The 25,064-nt window shown below is 31.2% G+C and overlaps 1 protein-coding gene across 1 annotated transcript in view; it reads left to right on the forward strand.

Annotated features, from left to right (window-relative positions):
* side-III (sidestep III) overlaps positions 1–25,064 on the forward strand; it is a 710,109-nt gene that overhangs the window by 642,277 nt on the left and 42,768 nt on the right. The window contains exon 13 of the mRNA XM_075303796.1: positions 19,280–19,414. Coding sequence (XP_075159911.1) covers positions 19,280–19,414 — 135 coding nt within the window. The remainder of the gene's footprint in view (positions 1–19,279; positions 19,415–25,064) is intronic.

Genomic DNA, 25,064 nt, shown 5'->3' on the forward strand with positions numbered 1-25,064 from the left:
TTGTCAGTATATTTTCCCGATAATACTCGGCATCTATCCCACAGTGAATACCAGAGGGGAGTCTATACCATTACCAACGGCGGAATTTGCGTTCTTGTGGCCAATCAAAAGTGTACATTTTCAGCTGACCTCTTTAGCAAATAAACCCACTCATTTTGCTTGATCACAAGCTGCTCAATGTACAATGGATTCCCGTCAGGCAAAGCCAAACTGGTGCCAGTGGAGCAACTCCTTGGCTCTTTCCAGTCTAACTTTTGTAGTACATTGGTGAACCCTTGCACTTTTACACGAATTATGGCCTTTGACCGGTAGAACACGACCTTACTCTTCAAAATGTCCCAGATTCCGGATCTGGAAATTTTGGTGGTTAATGTGCTGTGGTAATTAAAACAAGAACTTCATTTTTACGCCACTTATTGAGAACTTGTATCCTTCCATCCAAATGCTTTTGTAAGATTGTCGACAATAACATGAACTGTCACTGGAATTGGTAAGGTATAGTGGCAGCCCGTCTTTGTTTCAGTCCATTCAGATACCATAGTCGGAAATTTCTCTCTTGTCTCTCTCTTGTTACATGTTTAGCTCAATGATAAGGCATTTCAATTTTGAAGCCGAGTCCCAACCGTGTGTCACATTATGATAAAACCAATTAGAGAAGCTTTGAAACACATAGAAATGTCACCTGAGAGAGGAAAATCGACTGCTGAAAAACTTTTTTGGTGCTAGGTCGAAAGTGGAACGCAGCAAACAAAGCTTCGCCACAAAAGTAGTGCAAAAGGTTATTTTTGAATCTAGAAGTGGTGAAAAAATAGCGCAGAAGCGAGGAATTTAACACAGCCGTTGCGCTGGATTTGCATGGTTCGAGATCTGAAAAATCATCAAAGATCTTAAAATATTCCTTACAAGAGCAATTAGAAACGATCTCAAGGTGAAATCTCACAAATTCCATGTCACTCATGTTGACATCACTATTCTAATCCATATATCCTCGCCTTTTATGTGATATCACATTGTGTATATTTCATATTTTGAGTATACTTTTATATTATTTCAAATTTGTAGGTTTAAAAATGTTTACTTTAAATTATTTTTATTGCCGAACCATCCCAAAGCACCCTGATTGTATTTGCACAATTTTTATGGTAATCCATTGAGGAAGCTTTTCAGTCCAACAAACAGAAATGTATTTTTATTGTTTACCCCTGACTGGCCAAACAAGATGGAATACAATCTGGGCAATTTCTTGTTTGCCCACGACGAACAGAGGAGCTGGCATTGGTATACCATAGTGGCCTCCGAAATTGATGGAGCCCATATGCACTTTAAATAATTTTAAATCTTAACGTGAATATTTATTGACGAACATTTCTTTCTGAGCTACAAAAAAAAAAAAACAAAGAATTATATGCAAATGAAAATTCAGCATTTAAATATTGTGCTGTGTATATCAATTTAAATACAGAATTTAAGTTCGGCAAATAAGTGAATCCAAGAGAAATAGAACAAGTAAATAAGGCTGAATGATCGGTCTAGACGAATCTTAAATACGCATCACATTGTAGATGTTTTGGTATTTTGTTGAAGTCATATTTTACAATAAAGAATTTTAGGTGAATTTGATGGAACAACTCTCTCCCTTAAGAAAGTATGTTACGGCTTCCAAACTAAAATTTGAAATTTTAGATTTGTACGAAAAACTTTTTTCATTTCTAAAATAAAATATTTAATATGTCTTCTAAGAAGCCACGAAAATAGTATTAAAATATCAATTTTTACATGATTCGAAACCCAAATTCTACAGTTTTAGAAATGAATCTTCATAATAATCCCATCAATTTCTATGCGGGCTTTATCAAACTAACGCTAAAGCAATTTAAAAAATCCTCCAAATTTCATATGCGAAGCAGATCAGATGAAAATTGAGGCTTGCATGCCCCCAAGAAGTCTATTTGGGGCTTTATTAAAACCGATATAAATCAAATTTGGCATAGCTCTTCCTTAACGCAAAAAATTTCCAATTTCAGGGAAATCTGATAAAAATAGCGTCTAGATGCCCAAAAAGTCAAATCGAATGATTTGTCTATATGGGAGCTACATCAAAACGTATCAAAACATAGACCTATATAAACGAAATTTAACTCTTTTAAACCTACCTACCTCTAGTTTTCCAATCTAACAGAAGTCAAATCGGAGCATCACTCTATATGGGGCTATATCTAAATCAGGACAGATATACACAGATTGTTTTTAAACCCTCCACCATAGGATGGGGAATATATTAGCTTTGTCATTCCGTTTGTAACACAGTATATATATTCTGGGTCGTGGTGAAATTCTGAGTCGATCTAACTAAGAATGTCCGTTCGTTCGTCTGTTGAAATCACGCTAACTTCCGAACGAAACAAGCTATCGACTAGAAACTTGGCACAAGTAGTTATTATGTATTGATGTAGGTCGGATGGTATTGCAAATGGGCCATATCCGTCTTCTTTTACGTATAGCCTCCCATATAAACGGACCCCCAGATTTGGCTTGCGGATCCTCTAAGAGAAGCAAATTTCATCCGATACGCCTGAAATTTGGTACATGGTGTTAGTATATGGCCTCTAACAACCATGCGAAAATTGGTCAACATCGGTTCATAATTATATATAGCCCCCATACAAACCGATACCTAGATTTGGATTGCGGAGCCTCTAAGAGAAGCAAATTTCATCCGATCGGGTACATGGTGTTAGTATATGGCCTTTAACAACCATGCAAAAGTTGGTCCACATCGGTCCATAATTATATATGGCGCCCATATAAACCGATTCCCAGATTTGGCTTGTGGAGCCTCTAAGAAAAGCAAATTTCATCCGATCCCGCTGAATCCCATGTTAGTATATGGTCTCTAACAACTAAGCAAAAATTGGTGTACATCGGTCCATAATTATTTATAGCCCCCATATAAACCGATCCCCAGATTTGACCTCCGGAGCCTCGTAGAATAGCAAAATTCATCTGATTCGGTTGAAATTTGGTACGTGGTGTTAGTATATGGTCCCTAACAATCATGCAGGAATTAGTCCATATGGGTCCATAATTATATATAGCCCCCATATAAACCGATCCCCAGATTTGACCTCCGGTGCCTTTTGGAGAAGCAAAATTCATTCGATATGATTGAAATTTAGTACGTGGTGTTAGTATATGGTCTCTAAGAACCATGCAGGTATTGATCAATATCAGGCCATAATTATATGTAGCCCCCATATAAACCGATCCCGAAATTTAGTTTTGGAGCCTCTTGGAGGAGCAAATTTCACTCGAGTTAGTTGAAAGTTGGTACATTCCCAGCAAAAACTAGGTAACCACATCTCATTACAAATTACATTACCAAAAGTAAAGCTGTCATTACACGTTGCATTACATTGCGGTGAGTTATAATGACTAACTGGTAATGACAAAAATAAATACTTCTCGGTAATTTTCGAATTGTTATTCTAAAATTTTTAGGCAGTTGGCTGTTAATAAATGATGGTACCATAAGGTATAATTATTCACATAATTGAGCATTTACATAAAAAATCAAAACGAATATTTAATGTAACGGTAATTCTTAAGATTCTACCGTTAAGAAATTTTTATCACAAATATTTCATAAAATTGTGTTTAAATTAATTACATTATCATATTATGTTTTAAATAAATACTTTTTTATACCTCATTCACATTACACTTCCAAAACTTAAACTAAATTTTAAATGCCATTTGCCTTATAAAAAAGGGACTTAAAATCAACAACCTACATTCATTTCTATTTTAAATGTGATATTAATTTGTGTGTAATCTTATTTAGATGATTTATTAGATTTTTGTTTATTTATACAATATTCGTTTCTATTCAAGTAGTGTTCCTATTACAGCATCACTCGCCATATTTTGATCCATTGTAATCGGCGATAGAAATCAATATTTTAGAGATTTGTTTGCCTGAGACAAAAAGTGGCTATTTTTCAAGCTTTGGTGTATCTACGAATAAGTCATTACATATTAGGTTTTATATGCTTTAAAAGCACTACTTATTTTATGGCTGAAGGTATGCCTGGGGAGAAGTACTTTCCTCCTAGGACATGCGTATGTAAATGTAATCCGAAGCGATGCCAATTAATAAGTGGTTATTAATTTTTAAACAGTCTTACCTACAAGATTACCGGGTAATGAGAGTTTTTGCTGGGTTGTGCTAGTACACACAATTTTTTTTTTTTTTAATTCAATCACGAAATTAATTGATCCAATTAATTTTTTAGTTGAAATGTCTTCAATCACAGAAATGATAGTATCAATTAAAAAATTAATTGAAGGTCAATTAAAAATTAATTGATCCAATTAAATTTTGTGATTGATTTTTGTTTCAATTAAAAAATTTGTTGATTCAAATAAATTTTTAATTGAATATTTTTTAAAACTTAATTAAAATTTTAATTGGAAAATTGTTCGTGAAATTTTTTTCTGTGTATATGGCCGTTAAAAACCATGCCTAACTACACACGAAAAAATTTCACGAAAATTTTTCCAATTAAAATTTTAATTGAGTTTTAAAAAATATTCAATTAAAAATTTAATTGATTCAACAAATTTTTTAATTGAAACAAAAATCAATCACAAAAATAATAGTATTAATTAATTTTTTAATTGGATCAATTAACTTTTTAATTGACCTTCAATTAATTTTTTAACTGATACTATCATTTCTGCGCTTGAAGACATTTCAATTAAAAATTAATTGGATCAACTAATTTCGTGATTGAATCAGAAAAAAATTTTTTGTGTGTAGGTCCATATCGGTCTATAGTTATATATAGCCCTCAGATAAATCGATCCCCAATCACACAAAAATTGGTCCATATCAAATTCATAATTGTATACGGGCCCCAAAAAGTCCATAGCGATTCGTAATTATTTGTAGACTTACCTATGCACACCTTTTTTGTCTAATATATACCACGTATGGACTAACTCACAATTTAGAAAACGATGTTAAGAAGTTTTAAAATACCACAACCCAAGTAATTCGATTGTGGATGACAGTCTTTCGTAGAAGTTTCTACGCAATCCATGGTGGAGGGTACATAAGATTCGGCATGGCCGAACTTACGGCCGTATATACTTGTTCAGACTAAATCACAATTTTTCTCTAATTCAATCGCTAAATAATTTGTTAATTGACATTTCTTCAATCACGAGTATGATAGTACCAATCACAGAATTAAAACATATATTTGATCAAAAAATTATTTGAATTTTCCGGCACTTCAATTAATTTTTTAATTGGTTCAATTAAACACCTATTTTTACGGAATAAACGAAAATATATTTTTTTATTTAATTAAAATATTAATAGAAATGATTAATATTTTAATTAAAAATTTTCAATAATTTTCTTAATTGACTTTGTTTTCATTAAAAGTTAATGGTGTCAACTTTTTAATTAGAAATATTTTGGTGATATCGTTTTCTGTGTAGGCCAGCTTTGAAAAAAAAGAAACAATTTCTTGTCAAAATGTGTCAGTATGATGGCGTGATTACATCAGACGGATGGAGGGAATGGGAAAAAATTCCTTCTTCCTTGTCCTTCAGAAGTCAAGACATGTGACTCATTTCTTTTTGAACCGGCCGAACTCTATATTTCCAATCTGAAAGAAGTCGAGTCGAGTCATCGGTCTATATGGGGTCTATATCAAACCCTGGACTGATAAATGCCATCCTTTAACTCAAACTGCTTGCGTGTTTGTGCTAAAATGTACCAGCCATCATTCATTATTGAAGGTTGTGGCGGGATTACATCAGACGAACTGACTCATGGACATTATAGGATTGCCTTAGAATTTCACTCTGATCATGAATATATGTTCGTAAATCGATATGTTACAAAAGAAATAACAAACTTATTATGTCTCCAGCATTATCAACACCATCCTATGGTGGTGGATATAACAAAGATAAGAGATCTTTTCTATCAGATTTTATATTAAAAAATAATCCCGTTATTTTGGAAACTATAAAGAAAATAAAGTTGTTTATAAAACACACACATACACACACACACTTACACCTATACCATGATACCTTATTAAGTCGTATAAAGCTTCATTCATGTTTCTAACTAACATAATATCTTTAGAACAAACACTATATGGAATTTTAGACAAACAGACGTGTTTACAAATACGTGAGGCAACTAACTACTTGAATGCATTCCATTAATGGTATACAAATAAGTACATAGGAAAACATGCCTTTTGGCTGAAAAACACATACACACACACATCCACACGCATAAACTAATACACAATTAAACGTGCTTATGCTCACACAAACACCGGCCCACAAGACACACACTTCGATACAAGCAATCTAATAAGGAGACACTTTAGTTGCTTCAAAGAAAAAGCAAAATACGAAAAAACCAACTCTCTACTCAAACAAGTAGTGATTTCAACATAACAAAAAAAATCTACTTTCAATCTGTAATACCTGCACGCACAATTTCCCTCGCTCCTTCCATATCAGCCCACCTAACTTCCTCTTATTGCTACTACCATGTCCCATGGCTCCATTCCAAGTTCTAGAATTTCATCTTCTATAGAAGACAAACAAAATCTAGCAAGGTAGCAAAAACAACGAATGCAAACAGAAACTTCAATAATCAAAGTTTGGCTCATTAAACACGACATAAAAAAATAAACATTAAAAGAGTTTTTGAGGGAAATTTGCACTTTTTCTCTTCTCGAGATGTTTTCCATGTATTGGCAAAAAATGCTAAAGGCACTTTCCCTTATGAAACACATGGATTTTTTCGTTCCGTGTGTCTTAAGTAATACGATGATGATGATGATGATGATGGTGCTAATAGTAAATAAGCAGATCTGTGAAATAGCTTAAGGATTACCATCGACAAAAAATACGCTACCAAAAGATTCGAGCATAGCTAATGAGTAGCCTATAATCATTAGAGTAGACATGCTTCCAGCAAGAAAATAACAACTCCAATTCCCTAATCCCTGTATCACTAAGCAACAAATTTTATAAATTGAGACATAGCATTTTTATACACTCAATCATATAGACAGAAAAAATTACTTGGACGCAAAGATTTTATTAAGTTCGCGCCAAAAAAAAAACAAACGTAGAATTGCATTCAAGACCAATTACCTTCTCAATCCTTAAACAAGTATATACGGCCGTATGTTCGGCCAGGCCGAAGCTTATGTACCATCCACCATGGATTACGTAGAAACTTCTTCTAGACACTGCCATCCACAATCGAATTACTTTGGTTGCGGTGAAGCTTGCCGATGGCAAGGTATCCTAAAACCTCCTAACACCGTATTCTAAATTGTAAGTAAGTCCATACGTGGTATATATTAATTTAAACAAGTATATACAGCACTAAGTTCGGCCGGGCCGAATCTTAAATACCCACCACCATGAACCAAATATTAGGGTTTCCTTTGAAATTTCAGGAGGGCTTGAGGACTTGCGGACACTTCCCGAAGATAAATCTAAAGATTTCACCTATGAGGACTATATCAGATTCTGGATTTATAAGAACCATGTTTGTTTGAGTTTTAGAGGAATCATTAACATCTCTTGTAAGTGTGCAAGAAAATTATAAAATAACGTCTTGATTTGAAATCTTAAATCTGTAGAAGTAAAATCTGGAAATTTTACATTGAGTTTCAAGCAATTTTCATGATCAGTGCGCCTTCTACACCCTAAAGAAGTGAAGTCGGTCTATATGGAGGAATTACCAAATGGACCGATAAAAACTTAATCCGATACACGTTTTTGTGAGCCTAAAATACCATAATATTAACAATTACAGGCAAATCAGATAAAAACTACGGTTTCTAGAAACCCAAGGAGTTAAATAGGGAGATCGTTCTTATGGGGGCTATACTAAAATATGGACCGATACTCACCGTTTTCGGCACACCTCTTTATAACCCGAAAATACCTATAGATTTCCAATTTCAGACAAATTGGATAAAAACTACGGTTTCTATAAGCCCAAGACCCCAAATCGGGAGGTCGTTTTATATGGGGACCATACCAAAACATGGACTGATACTCACAATTTTTGGCACACGTATTTGTCGTCCTACAATACCTCTAGATTTCCAATTTCAAGTAAATTGAATAAAAACTACGGTTTCTATAAGCCCAAGAAGTAAAATCGGGAGATCGGTCTATATGGGGGCTATACCAAAATATGGACCGATACTCAAAATTTTTGGCACACGTATTTGTGGTCCTACAATACCTCTAGATTTCCAATTTCAGGTAAATTGAATAAAAGCTGCGGTTTCTATAAGCCCAAGAAGTAAAATCGGGAGATCGGTCTATATGGGGGCTATACCAAAATATGGACCGATACTCACAATTTTTGTCACACGTCTTTAAAATACCTCTAGATTTCAAATTTCAGGCAAATTGGATAAAAACTAAATGAAATCAAATTTTTACAAAATTTTCTATAGAAATAAAATTTTGGTAAAATTTTCTATAGAAATAAAATTTTGATAAAATTTTCTATAGAAATAACATTTTGACAAAATTTTCTATAGAAATAAAGTTTTGACAAAATTTTCTATAGAAATAAAGTTTTGACAAAATTTTCTATAGAAATAAATTTTTGACAAAATTTTCTATAGAAATACAATTTTGGTAGATTATTATGAACCGTGATTATGAACCGATATGGACCAATTTTTGTGTGATTGGGGATCGGCTATATATAACTATAGACCGATATGGAACAATTTTTGTATGGTTGTTAGCGGCCATATACTAACAACACTTTCCAAATTTGAACCAGATCGGATGAATTTTGCTCCACCAAGAGGCTCCGGAGGTCAAATCTGGAGAACGGTTTATATGGGGGCTATATATAATTATGGGTCGATATGGACCAATTCTGGCATGGTTGTTAGAGACCATATACTAACCCCATGTTCCAAATTTCAACCGGATCGGATGAGATTTGCTTCTCTTTGAGACTCTGCAAGCCAAATCTGGGGATCGGTTTATATGGGGGCTATATATAATTATGGACCGATACGTACCAATTCTAGCACAGTTGTTAGAGACCATTTACTAACACCTTGTTCCAAATTTCAACCGGATCGGATGAAATGTGCTTATCTTAGAGGCTCCGCAAGCCAAATCTGGGGATCGGTTTATATGGGGGCTATATATAATTATGAACCGATGTGGACCAATTTGTGCATGGTTATTAGAGACCATATACCAACACCATGTACTAAATTTCAACCGGATCTCTTTGAGGCTCCGCAAGCCAAATCTGGGGATCGGTTTATATTAGGGGGCTATATATAATTATGGACCGATGTCGACCAACTTTTGCGTGGTTGTTAGAGACCATATACCAACAGCACGTACTAAATTTCAGCCCGATCGGATGAAATATGCTTCTATTAGAGGCTCCACAAGCCAAATCTGAGGGTCCCTTTATATGGGGGCTATATGTAAAAGTTGACCGATATGACCCATTTACAATACCATCCGACCTATATCAATAACACCTACTTGTGCCAAGTTTCAAGTCGATATCTTGTTTCGTTCGGAAGTTAGCGTGATTTCAACAGACGGACATTTAAACCTCATACACACTACACTTCCAAAATCCACTTTAACCAGATTTCAACTGTCATTTGCCTTATAAAAACAAGTAAGTAAAGTCTAAAGTCGGGCGGGGCCGACTATATTATACCCTTCACCCCTATGTAGGCCAAAATTTGTGTTACCATCTCAACTACTTCACATTTGCTTTAAGCTATATAAAGGAGACAATTTTTTTACTTCTGCAAAATCTCTAGAATTTAAATTTAAATCGGCTAACGCTATCTAGTTAATTGGAGGAAGCTTCCATTGAAAATGGGTCTAAAATGTGTAACAGTCTACCATATTTCCCCAACTCTGGTGTACGTATATATGAGAGCTACATATATATAATCTGAACCGATTTTGACTAAATTTGACATGTATAGGTAGAATAATAATTCTGCTATCTATGCAAAATTTCACGTATACGGGAGTATAACTTTGGCCCCCCTGGTCATATGAGTGCAAATCGGATGGAAGATATATATGGGAGCCATATCTAAATCTGAACCGATTTCAACCAAATTTGGCACAATTACCGATACTACTAAACGTACTCCTTGTGCGAAATTTGAAGCAAATCACGGCAAAACCCTGGATTTTGAGGCCATATAAGTTCAAATCGGACGAAAGATATATATGGGAGCTATATCTAAATCTGAATCGATTTTAACCATATTTGGCACATACAATAGTATCGTTAAAAGTACCGCTTGTGCAAAATTTGAAGTAAGTCAGGGCAAAACTCTTGCTTTTGAGACCATATAAGTCCAAATCGGACGAAAGATATCTATGTGAGCTATATCTAAATCTGAACCGATTTTAACAAAATTTGACACACTTAACGATACTAGTAAACGCACCCCTTGTGCAAAATTTGAAGCAAATCACGGCAAAACTCTGGCTTTTGTGGCCATATAAGTTCAAATCGGACGAAAGATATATATGGAAGCTATAATTAAATTTGAACCGATTTCAATCAAATTTACCAAGCATTGGTAGAATGTCAATTCTACCATCTGTGCAAAATTTCACGAACATCGGTAGTAAACTTTGGCCTCTGTGGTCATATGAGTCTAAATCGGACGAAAGATATATATGGGAGCTATATCTAACTCTGAACCGATTTGGCTGATATTTTGCAAGATTTTCGAGATTCATAAAATATTTGGATGTACGGTATTTCAAGAAAATCGGTTGATAAACACGCTAACTATGACCACATCGGGGATAAATATATATGGCAGCTATATCTAAATCTGAACCGAATTTTTCCAAAACTAATAGCGATTGTCTCTGTCCCAAGAGACGGCCCTATGCCAAATTTGAGGATGATCGGGCTTAAATTGCGAGCTGTACTTTGTGCACAAAATTACATATACAGACAGACGGACGGACGGACAGACAGACAGACGGACATCGCTAAATCGACTCAGAATTTAATTCTAAGCCGATCGGTATACTAAAAGATGGGTCTATGTCTATTATTTCTTGGCGTTACATACAAATGCACAAACTTATTATACCCTGTACCACAGTAGTGGTGAAGGGTATAAAAAAGAGATTTCAAATGCTCTTGTAGTAGATTTCGCGTCTAATGTGAATGAGCTTTTAGAGAACAAAAATTTGCTTTTCTAGAGCTGGCACTACTTCTGATATTTTATCAAGTACATTTTTTCAGAAACTTTTTTAGCGTTTAAACTTTATGTTAGCTAGTATATTCGACTAAAGCAAGCCATTCTCCAAAAAACAACAAACCACCCTCCAAATACACGCAGAGAAGAAACATGATTGTCACAATCATATTCGAAGAGCAAAATAATATGATAGCAGCTATTTTTGCGGCGACCATGTAACATTTTAACCTGCAACAATGTTGGCTCAGTGAACATGGTTCTAAGAAAAATACAATTGTCCTCATCTAAAATGTTATTATATTGATAAAAAGAATTTTGTTTCCATTAAAAGACAATGGTCACGATCTAAAATGTTATGTTATTCGTCAAAAATGTTTTTCTTCTAGTTAAAAGAACATGGTCACAACCTAAAATGTTTTGATTTTTATGAAAAAACTTTTTTCGTCGTCGAAAAAAGGACGCCACTTGAGAAAAGAAAACACAAAATTAACTTTATTTATTTGTTTTTATTTATTTATAAACTAATTCATTGTTTATTTGTATTTATAATGTCGTTCAAGCAAACATTATATATTTTTACACACTCTATTTTATTTCAATTTCAACAATAAGTAATTATTCCATATTTACATCGTGCCCATCAAATGTACAAACGCAGACATCATGTAACTGCAAATAAAAATAAATGATACCATATAGCAAAATGCAGAACAAAAAACAGGTACATTTTTTCAATTACACTTTCCTTTTTTGTGTTCACATAAAACCACGTGCCACTTCTGAATAAATAAATTAACACAAAATACAATAATTCCGTATTCTCCGTCCATTCCAAGAAACAATCAACACACGACTGACGCGCAAAATGAAAATCGTGTGTACCTGCTCAATGTTTTTATAAAATTCTTGTCGCTGCAAAAAAATTAAAAAATTAAATGGTTACGAAAACAACGTACATGGTCTTTATGGCCATCTAATGGTTGTAAACATGTCTATACGTAAACTATAAAAATACTTTTTTCTCTGCAAAAAAGTAAAAAAAATTGAATGGTCATGATTTTCCTGACCATATAATGGTCTCAAATTCTATCATTTAAATAATAGAACATGTTTGCGGCATTTGAGAACCATTTAAATGCTTATTGCCAACATATATTTTTCTCCGCTCGAAAATTATTTTTACAAAGACAAAATACATGGTTTTCGCGACAATTACATACTCTAAATAAGCATTAAATGGATGCGGCAACCATGTCCAAACATGTTTTTTCTGTGCGTGTAGCTTCCATCTTCCTTATATCTTATAATTAGCAGAGTTTAAGGAAAAAGAAAAAAACAAACGCAAACTTAAAACTCCAATGATTTGCTTGTTGGTATTTGGAAACGTAGTCATTAGTTAGATGTTTGTAAACTTAAAACTTTATCAGGTTTTGATAGAGTTTCGGGGCTAACTTTGATCTTTGCGTTTCACCATCATGAACACCAATGTTCAAACCATTGTGAAAATCATTCCTTGGCTAGGTGGTAATGGTGAGGACAGGTATGCCTGCCTGGGGGTTTAATTGCCAGAGAGTCAGGATATTATTACAAGGCTAAGAGAAGTTCATGTACTCCAAAAATGTTTGAACACTTTTTGTTGACATTTCATTTGCTTTGATAATTACGCAGCTAATTAATGTTATTTCAATAAGAAACTTGCCTCCACCTCCACCTCCCACACCCCCAATACACAAATTCCTTTAAGAAATGCTTATAAGCAAACATCTAACCTGCAATTATCGTTACATAGGTATACATCCAATATACTAACAACCATTAGGTCGGTCCTATTAAAAGGTAATTATCGGCAAATCGTACAAATATCACACTCAACTGAAGCGTGACTAAGTATGGGATTATTTAATATTTGCGAACAATTACTCAAAGAAGTTATTTCGCTACATTTACTTGTATTAATAGGTAAAATATGAGAGTGAGAGAGAGAGAGAGAAAGAGAGACGGCGAAGGTGAAATACTCTAAGGTGGAAATTTGTATGGTACGAGCCATTATGGGTGAGTGTATGTACGGGTGTTCAAGGCATTTGAGCTAAATAAGCCTATGACTAATCAAAATTCCTTGAAACCATATGACAGCATAGAACACCTCTTGCAAAAGAGTGTTTCGCATGATGTAACTAATTCTAACTTTGTGCTGCCTAACTTTTCAAAACGTTTGACAAAATGTCACCACCAGCTTTATTGAGTGACATTTGAAAATCCTTCATCATTGTAGAGGGAATTTCTTTCACACTAAAGTAAATATTAGGGCACGCACAGAAAAGCCTATTGTTGTCATTATCTTCAAAGGAATTGTGCTAAAATTACCCATAATGGTCTTAAACGATTTTCAAACTGATTAAAATTGATTTATTTTATAAGAAGATCATATTTCAAATAATTCCAAGCCATAAAAATACGTTCCATAGACTATGTCAGCAGGGCTGCCAATAAAATTTCAACAAAAATTGTCAATTTTTTCCCAAAATAACGTCACTTGCATTTTAAAAATCATCAAATAAATCGGAAATATAAATCATATTAAATTATTTATTTCATATCAAAAAGTTGACATGCACAACTATGTATTGCAATAACAAAAGCATAACGAATTCAGTTTTATATAAAAGTAACATTGAAATAAAGAATTATTTGTATGCAATATTATCACGGATGCCACAATGGCTAGAATTCCACCAAAAATGTTTATCCTCATAATTCATTATGATTATAAATCTTGTAATAAATAAATGAAAAAATAAATAATAAAATTTTGGCAAAATTTTCAATGGAAATAAAATTTTGACAAAATTTTCTATAGATAGAAAATTTTGACTAAATTTCCTAAAGAAATAAAATTTTGACACATTTTTCTATAGAAAAAAAATTAGACAAAATTTTTTATAGAAATAACATTTTAACAAACTTTTCTTTAGAGACACAATGTTGACAAAAATTTTCTATAGAAATAAAATTTTGACAAAATTTTTTATAGAAATAAAATCCCGACAAAATTTTCTATAGAAATAAAATTTTGACCAACTTTTCCATAGAAATAAAATTCTATAGAAATAAAAGTTTGACAAAGTTTTCTTTAGAAATAAAATTTTGACAAAATTTTCTATAGAAATAAAATTGTGACAAAATATTCTATAGAAATAAAAATTTTGACAAAATTTACTATAGAAGTAAAATTTCACCAAACTCTTCTATAGAAATAAAATTTTGATAAAATGTTCAATAGAAATAAAATTTTTACATCATTTTCTATAAAAATAAAATTTTTTCAACATTTTTGATAGAAATAAAATTTTAACAAAATTCTCTATAGAAATAAACTTTTCTACAGAAATAAAAGTTTTACAAAATTTTCTATAGAAATAAAATTTTGACAAAATTTTCTATAGAAATACATTTTGACAAAATATTCTATAGAAATAAAATTTTATCAAAATTGTTTACAGACAAAAAATTGTTACAGAAATAAAATTTTGACAAAATTTTATAAAGAAATAAAATTTTGACACAATATTTTATAGAAATAAGATTTTGACAAATTTTTCTATAGAAATAAGATTTTGACAAAATTTTCTATACAAATTAAAATTTGACAAAATGTTCTATAGAAACAAAATTTTCTATAGAAATAAAATTTTCACAAAATTTTCTATGGAAATACATTTTGACAAAATTGTCTATTGAAATAAAATTTTGACAAAATTGTTTACAGACAAAAAATTGTTACAGAAATAAAATTTTGACAAAATTTTCTATAGAAATAAAATTTTGTCAAAATTGTTTACAGACAAAAAACTGTTACAGAAATAAAATTTTGACAAAATTTTCCAAGGAAATAAAATTTTGAGAAAATATTTTATAGAAATAAGATTTTGACAAAATTTTCTATAGAAATAAAATTTTAACAAATTTTTCAATAGAAATAAAATTTTGACAAAATGTTCTATAGAAATAAAATTTGGACAAATTTTTCTATACAAATAAAATTTTAACAAAATTCTCTATAGGAATAAACTTTTCTACAGAAATAAAAGTTTTACAAAATTTTCTATAGAAATAAAATTTTGACAAAATTTTCTATAGAAATACATTTTGACAAAATTTTGTATAGAAATAAAGTTTTGTCAAAATTGTTTACAGACAAATAATTGTTACAGAAATAAAATTTTGACAAAATTTTCTAAAGAAATAAAATTTTTACAAAATATTTTATAGAAATACAATTTTTACAAAATTTTCTCTAGAAATAAAATTTAAAAAAAAATTTCAATAGAAATAAAATTTTGACAAAATTTTCAATAGAAATAAAATTCTGACAAAATTATTTACAGACAAAAATTGTTACAGAAATAAAATTTTGACAAAATTTTCTATAGAAATAAAATTTTGTCAAAATTGTTTACAGACAAAAAATTGTTACAGAAATAAAATTTTGACAAAATCTTCTAAAGAAATAAAATTTTGAGAAAATCTATATATATAAAATTCAATCTATGTTTGTTTATTTGTTTGTTTGTTTGTTTGATTGTTTGTTTGTATGTACCGAGTTGGCTCCGAAACGGCTGATCCGATTTACTTGAAACTTTCAGAGATCGTAGGGGGCGTTCATGTGGTGAAAATAGGGTACCTCATTTTTTGACACCTGGTCGCGGAGGGGGACCTCCCCTTTGGCGGACTTTTTGAAAATTTGACCAAAGTTGACCGATTTGCTTGAAATTTTCATTGAAGGTTGGGGTTGGCATCTAGACAAAGATCCGCTGCTTTATATTTCGATATTTGGTGGCGGAGGGGGACCTCCCCTTTGTTCGACTTTTTTTAAAGTACAGTGAAAAAACTAAAATTCTCTAAATTATCTGAGATTTACAGAGAACATGCGGTAAGGTTATGGAATTAATTTTCCTGATTTTTTAATAAATATAAAAGGGCATAGGGAGACATCCGCTTCTCTTAAGTACATACAGAGAAACAATTAAACTTTACCGAGTTACTTGAAATTTACAGAGGACTGGGGAGAGGTTACGATATTAATAGTTGATACCTGATTTTGTGATATTTGAATGGAAGAGAGGTCGCCCCTTTAGGCTTATAATTTGCTTTACATTTTCTGGGACGTTTACAGAAGATACGCTACATCACTTTTCGATATTTGGTCGGGGAGGAGGTCCTCCTCTAAAGCTACAAAAAAAAAATCTTAAGTTTTCTTGAAATTAACAAAAGCAGTGGGGGAAGGTTATGAACGAGGAGGCAACCTTCCTTGCCCCACACTTGAAGGAAAGTTTCAAGAATTTTCATGGAAAGTTAGGGATGCTATTCACTACGGTGTTTGTAGATATTGTATCGGGAAAAGTGACGTCCCTTTAAAACAATAGAGCAAAATTTAAACATCTCCGATCTATTTGAAATTTACAGGGAACGTGGGAGGAGGTGATTAAATGTATACATGATTGATGATTAGTAGATATATGATTTTTCGATATCTGGTTGGGGAAGGGGAAAATTGAAATAAACTTTGTCGATTTACTTCGATAGAATTTATAGGGACCATTGAATAGTTTGTGAAATTAATATAGGGTACGTGATAGTTCGATATCAGGTCGGAGTAGAGCGAAGGTGGGGAGAGGGTTCCCTTTTGTCCGTTTTTTTTTTTTAATTGAAAGTAGAGGGTTTTCTGTAAATGGGAACTCGATACATACTTCCAGACTTCTTTTTAGTAAAGAACTTAAATTTCCATGAAATTGGCAGCCAACGTAGAGGGTGCATAATTTTCCAACATTTTAACAAATGTTAATGTGGTAAAATTTTTTACTACTTTTGCTTTTTCCGATTTATTGGATGGGAAACAGTAATTCTTTGTATGTTATTATAATGTAGTGCTTAATTTTCAGATATGTGGAGGAGAAGGATACCTTTCCTTGACAAACCACACTTAAAATTCACAAGAAATATAGAAGATTGTCCAACTACTTGAATACAGAATATTATTTAAAACATTTGGAGGAAAGGGTACACCCTCTCCCCGACATTTTTTAGGACGAACCGTTTTACATATGAATATCCATCGTATTTGTACCTATAAACGAAAAAGCACGTAGTCGGATTTGTTTGAAAGAATTCAAATCTTTTCGAATTTGTTTTCAGCATGAAGGATATGGCTGACTAAGTTAACGCAAAATATTCCTACAAATACGCTTTGGAAGGCTCAGCGAAGCGGGCCGGGTTACGCTAGTTTTCTATAGAAATAAAATATTGACAACATTTTTGATAGAAATAAAATTTTTACAAAATGTTCTATAGAAATAAAATTTGGACAAAATTTTCTATAGAAATAAAATTTTAACAGAATTCTCTATAGAAATAAACTTTTCTACAGAAATAAAAGTTTTACAAAATTTTCTATAGAAATAAAATTTTGACAAAATTTTCTATAGAAATACATTTTGACAAAATTTTCTATAGAAATAAAATTTTGTCAAAATTGTTTACAGACAAAAAATTGTTACAGAAATAAAATTTTGACAAAATATTTTATAGAAATAAGATTTTGACAAAATTTTCTATAGAAATAAAATTTTAACAAAATTTTCAATAGAAATAACATTTTGAAAAAATTTTCAATAGAAATAACATTTTGAAAAAATTTTCAATAGAAATAAAATTTTGACAAAATGTTCTATAGAAATAAAATTTTCTATAAAGAAATAAAATTTTGACAAAATTTTCCATAGAAATAAAATTTTGACGAAATTGTTTACAGACAAAAAATTGTTTCAGAAATAAAATTTTGACAAAATTTTCTATAGAAATAAAATTTTTGACAAAATATTCTATAGAAATAAAGTTTTGACAAGATTTTCTATAGAAATAAAATTTTAACAAAGTTTTCTATAGAAATAAGGTTTTCACAACATTTCTATAGAAAACAAATTTTGACAAAATTTTCTATAGGAAACAAATTTTGACAAAATTTTCTATAGAAAACAAATTTTGACAAAATTTTCTATAGAAATAATTTTTTTTTTACAAAATAAAAAATTAATAAAAAGGGCAGAGGCGAAGAATGCACTCAGCAAATCTATTTGTGTTTCGACGCGCATTCGAATATAACGTACGCATGCATTAGCGGATGGTATGTAATTCCACTTTTAACCACATAGTGGTTGGGGTATAATAACTTTGACCTGCAAAAAATGTGCCTACTTGAAACATATTGATTTTAAAATATGTCCCAGAATTACCTTCTCAGTAGATCTTGCCCTTGGTGTCCGCCCGTCCATGTATGTGTTGTTCGCAGGATTCCGGTCCCAATTATTACCCGATTTTGATTAAATGTTGTTCAGAGCGTGTTTCTGGGACAAGGACGAACGTTATTGAATGTGGCAGCAATGCGATAAAATACAGATATAGCCCCCATATATATGTGATGACCGGTTTTTCCAAAACGGACCATAATACTCCTATTTAAACCCCGTTCTATTCCAAAATATTTACAATGTGGTATTCTATAATATTAACTAAAGATATGATCTAACAAAACCTGCAAAATATAATCAAAATCGGGTAAGGTTTTCATATAGCAACAACTGACAAATGTAGTCTCTGTCCGTTTCTTTTTCGCTGGTGTAAACAAAGAACTTAAAAAAAAATTTGACGTCATTTCTCAGGCAAAAATAGAAATGTGCTATTTTTTAAAGTAAGAAATCGTCAAAACTCCGAAAAATCGGCAAAATTGGCAGCCCTGTATGTAAAGTTGTCTATTACCTTCTAATTCATAATGCAGTTTAATTTCCATTTACTTTATAGGATTGTTTATTTTGGAATAATTCAATAATTTAAAATTTTAATTGTATTTAACTACCTGAAAAAAAATAATTGCCCAAAACTCATTTGCTTCAAAATTGAATCTCTTCTCCTCGTTACAGATTTAACACCAATGGACTATTATCCTGATCCCAATCCTGCTTTACATCTCGTTGTTTATAGTGTAAATCAAAAAGGACGCTCGGAGGCAATCGTTTTGGAAAATGTACCAATTAATGAGGCAGAAAAACGTTCTGGTAAGTTTTCCCTTAACTCTATGATGTTTATGCTGTTGGCAATGACCAGGACACATGTTCCGAAAATATGGCCATCAACATTTCAATGCATTGTTTGTGTAATGCATTAAATCGACAATTTAAGTTTTCCAATTTTTTTTTAAGGATTAAAGAACTGATATACTAATAGAAAAAATTACATTTCAAAATCGTGAATGGGTGGCAATGAAATGATGCGGAAACATTCAAGCTTTCGTCTACGGATGTTCTCGATTGCATGAATGACGTTCATTTTTCTGTGGCCTTTAAAAGTATTGAAATAAAAGTCGTTCTTATGGTAACTCCATCGATGGTGCAGTGTGGAACACACAACAAGTCACGGTGGTGAACAACATGTTCACCAATGTGGTATCACAATGGACTGAATAGTCTAAGTGAGCCTGATACATCGGGCTGCCACCTAACCTAACCTAACGTAATTGGTAGATTTCTTGTCATTTAATATTTAAATATAATTTCGGGCAAATGGCCACCACGACTATTTTTCACAAATGTCAGTCTGGAGATCCAATTTACCACATTTCGTTTACACCCATATCTTTAAATTTCGGCCACAAAAGTGTATTGATCATGATTCTGTATCGATTTCCATTCACGGTAACGCGTCATCCTTCCTCATTTTTAAAGAAATAAGGACCGTTGATTCCACCAGCTCATACATTTACCGGGATGCATTGGTAATACATTTTTTAGTACGAAAAAAAATTTTTTTCTTGAAGAATACAATTATTTAATAAAAAAATAAAAGAGAATTCACTATATTTTTCATCAATATTTCATAAGAAAAATACAATAAAAAAACATTCTTTTTTTCATACTTGCACAAAAAGATAGCCTTGCAGGCCGGGTTTAGTGTTCTAGGGTTAAAGAGCTAAACAAATAAGCAATCCATCAATATTTTCAAGAATTTTAGTTATTTCTCCTCATTCCTTAATTATACTAAGTGTTTGGCTTTATGGTGTACCTGCTATTGGTTTTCCTTCGGTTGGATATTCATTTCACCTTTAAAAAGTCATTAAAGTATTTGCATATCCTTAAAGGAGCAAATTCTTGTTTTTGCATTGTGTCTTCTTTTGCAAACAACCATCCCAAAGCACACATCCCAGCAAACACATTGTCACATGGTAAAGAAGGGGGATGGCAAAGAATAAAACAACCAAGAAAAGAACAATTGTTCTTTATTGTAACGACTTTAGTTTAAAAAGAGTTTTAGTTGAAGGTACCTCAAAGAACAACAGCAATGGCATAAACAGGAAAAGAATCCATGGCATTGGCAGTAGTAATTGCCATTTTTGCAGTTACTTTGAGTTGAATAAGTTTTTATCCCCCCCTTACATGGACGTTCATTCCATTCTTTGGCTTAAGTCTCCCGGCCAATGAATGAACGAATGCTATTTGAAAATTTACATTTATTTGTCTGTGTTGATATTTTTGTACGCTTGTAGATTGTTTTGTGTTTACTTAAGCAAATACTTTAAGCTGCATGGCAAAGCGGAAGGATTACTTTGGAAAATTCATAAAATATGAATTATGTCGATATGAATTTATGTTACCATGCCATCGCTGCTCTATAGGTAGTGAATGAGGAAAAGGTTAATGTAAAATATGTAAATCATATTCACAAGGATTTCGATGGCAAAAGGATCACTGAAGTAACCCTACAGCAAAATGAATTTGAATTGTTGCTCTCAAAAAACGAAAAAAAAAACAAAACAAGTGAACCCACCATTTCTAGAATATTTTAACTGCACTATGTGCAAACATCAAAATGGCAGAAATAAGTAAATATTTTTCGACAAATTAAAAAAAAAAAAAAAAACTTATTAGACATAATTTCCTTTATTCATTTGATAAAGAAAAAAATGGGAATTTTTGGAAAATTTTAAGTAAAAAATAATATTGACAATGAAATAAAAATAATAATGACAATGAAATAAATTGGTTTTAGTAGTAATATGCAGTAATATCTTTCTATATATCCTCCAAATTAGAGGCTAGCCGTATAGAAGTGTTGCTATTCTTTTTGTAGCACATCAAATAATCAGTTTCCAATCATATAAAAAATTGTGCTCTCGATTGTATGAAAGTATGAAATTTCTCTCAAATTTTCATATTTAAGGGAATCATATTAAAAATTTAGCCCGATTTTCACAATAATTACTGCACTAAGTTCCTTAATTACTAGAATTCCTTTAACTGGAAGGTATTTATATATAAATGCTTTTCAATGGGCATATATGGATATATACTGCAAACATTTTATAATTTGTTTGAAATGTCATATATTAATAGATACATAAATAATACAATATTTTTTAAATTAAAAAAAAATAATAATAATAATAATACTAAAATGAACATAAATTATACCAAAAAGATTTGGGAGTGCAAATAAAAATGCGGGTTTTTTATAATGTTTCAGAAACACAGATCAATCGATCGATTATTTTTGGCAATATGAGGATACCGCAACGAAAACCGGCTCAATCCGCGAATCGATCCAATCTTTAGCTTCCTCATAAAAAATGACGGGGTTTCAAGATTAGCCAAATCCAACAAAAGTTGCTCGCCCACGAAGCAATTCTTCGAAAGTGCCTATTTAAAAAAAACTGCATGTGCTGCAATCATACCACTGCCATAATTGGTAGAATTCTACCAAAAATAACAGATTTTTTATTGTTTGGTAAAATTATTGATGATTTGGTAAATTTTACAATATATTCCTCTTCAACTAAGAGGTACCTCACAAAAAAAATTATTTGGAAATAAAATTTTGGCATATTTTTCATTAGAAATGAAATTTTTACAAAATTTTCTATAGAAATAAAATTTTTACAAAATTTTCTATAGAAATAAAATTTTGACAAAATTTTCTAAAAAAAAAATTGAAAACATTCTCTACAGAAAAGAAATTTTTACAAAATTTTCTATAGAAATAAAATTTAACTCATTTTACCAGCCAGATCTATACTAAAGGCTGTGCAAAGGTTCATTCGCCCGAACCGAAACCTGTACAGTCTAGGCGTGTATAGATTTGTGTCTGGCGTTTTCTTTACAATGACTCTATTAATCATGTTCCTTAATCTAAATTTGTCCATAAAGCTCGATTAATAATTGTAAAATTAGATATAATCCATTTGGACGTTTCGATGTCAGGCTAACACGAAAAATAAGAAATAAAATTTTCTAAAGAAAAAAATTTTGACAACATTGTCTATAGAAATGAAAATTTCACAAAATTTTCTATGGAAATAAAATTTTGACAACATTTGGTATAGACATAAAATTTTGACAAATTTTTCTATAGACATAAAATTTTGACAAAATTTTCTATAGAAATAAAATTTTGACAAAATTTTCTATAGAAATAAAATTTTGACAAAATTTTCTATAGAAATAAAATTTTGACAAAATTTCCTATAGAAATAAAATTTTGACAAAATTTTCTATAGAACAAAATTTTTACAAAATTTTCTATAGAACAAAATGGTTACAAAATTTTCAATAGAAATAAATTGTTGACAGAATTTTCTAAAGAAACAAATTTTTGGCTACATTCTCAATAGAAACGTAATTTTTACAAAATTTTCTATAGAAATGAAATTTTTACAAAATTTTCTATAGAAATAAAATATTAACAAAATTTTCTAAAAAAACTTGAAAACATTCTCTACAGAAATTTGACAAAATTTTCTAAAAAAAAATTTGACAAAATTTTCTATAGAAATAAAATTTTGTTGTTTTTTTGATCTCAGCTTAAAGCCATGCATTGACTAAACTAAAAGTGTAGCTTAACCAACAGAGGAAAAGTATGCTTGTCAAATTTATTTGGACAAAGCCCTATAGACTGCAAGATGGTTGGATGTACAACTGTTTCGGAATTACCACATTCCTCATCAGCATCCTCTACTTGCAGCAAAACTATCAACCAATTATCAGAATAAATTCGGGTAATTCACTCAACAACGATTGAAGAGAAGCCAACAATAACAAACAAAAGGAATGAAGATAGAGGAAGCACGCTCAAAAACAAACCCAGCCAAATACATTCAAATCGATGATTTGAGTTTGGCAAAGGAAAAGAGATATGCTGGCAAATTTGTTTAGGCAGTAGCCGACTACCAAACCCTTTTTCGGGAGGTTCAAGTGTAGTTCACGTTGGGTTGAATGAATTACCCGAATTTATTCTGATAATTGGTTGATAGTTTTGCTGCAAGTAGAGGATGCTGATGAGGAATGTGGTAATTCCGAAACAGCTGTACATCCAACCATCTTGCAGTCTATAGGGCTTTGCCCAAATAAATTTGACAAGCATACTTTTCCTCTGTTGGTTAAGCTACACTTGTAGTTTAGTCAATGCATGGCTTTAAGCTGAGATCAAAAAAAGAAACAACAATAACGATTGAAGAGAAGCCAACAATAACAAACAAAACGAATGAAATAAAATTTTGACGAAATTTTCTATAGAAATAAAATTTTGACAAAATTTTCTATAGGAATAACATTTTGACAACATTTTCTGTAGAAATAAAATGTTGACAAATTTTTTTATAGAAATAAAATTTTGACTAAATTTTCTATAGAAAAAAAAATTGACAAAATTTTCTCTAGAAATGAAATTGTTACAAAATTTTCTAAAGAAATGAAATTTGAACAAATTTTTTTATAGAAATTACATTTTAATAACATTTTCCATAGAAACAAAATTTTGACAAAATTTTCTACAGAATGAAATTGTTACAAAATTTTCTATAGAAATGAAATTTTTAAAAAATTGTCTAAAGAAATTTAATTTTTACAAACGTTTCTATACAACTAAAATTTTGACAAAATTTTCTATGGAAATAAAATTTGGACAAAATTTTCCATAGAAAAAATTTTTTGGCAAAATATTCCATAGAAATAAAATTTTGACAAAATTTTCTATAGAAATAAAATTGTGACAAAATTTTCTATAGAAGTAGAATTTTGACAAAATTTTCTATAGAAGTAGAACTTTGAGGAAATTTTTTATGAAACTAAAATTTTCTACAGATGTTCCCAAAATTCTCTATGGATATACAATTTTGACAAAATTTTCTATAGAAATAAAATTTTGACGTCAATTTTTGGTATAATTTTCTACATTTTGGTAGATTATTTGTGGCTCGAGTGGCCACCGTGGCTCTCACACATCGAAACACACACAACTGCATTTTTGAGCACTAAATAGCAACTCTCGTATGTTTCATAAAATCCACCTTCAAATTTATTTTTACAGTATTAAATATATGACCTTAACTCAGTCCATAAATATTTAAACTAAACTCGATATTAATCGATTTTCCACAATTCTTTAAAAGTCATAATACATGTATGTTATAAGTGATTTCAAGGAGGTATTATCACATACAAAAGCTCCATGGTGGTGGGTATTTATGATTATTATTCGGCCCGGCCGAACTTTCGATTGTATAAACTTCTATTTATTTTCATACCTTTAACAAATATTTAATTTCCTCTTAAATATTTGTAAAAATTTTCCACAATATTTACCTAATGCTAACTAAGTATTAACCATAATCTATTAAAATAAATCAAACATTTATAATCTTTATACTATGGGGCGGCA

Source organism: Haematobia irritans, chromosome 1, assembly GCF_050003625.1.
Source record: "Haematobia irritans isolate KBUSLIRL chromosome 1, ASM5000362v1, whole genome shotgun sequence".
Classification (NCBI taxonomy): Eukaryota; Metazoa; Arthropoda; class Insecta; order Diptera; family Muscidae; genus Haematobia; species Haematobia irritans.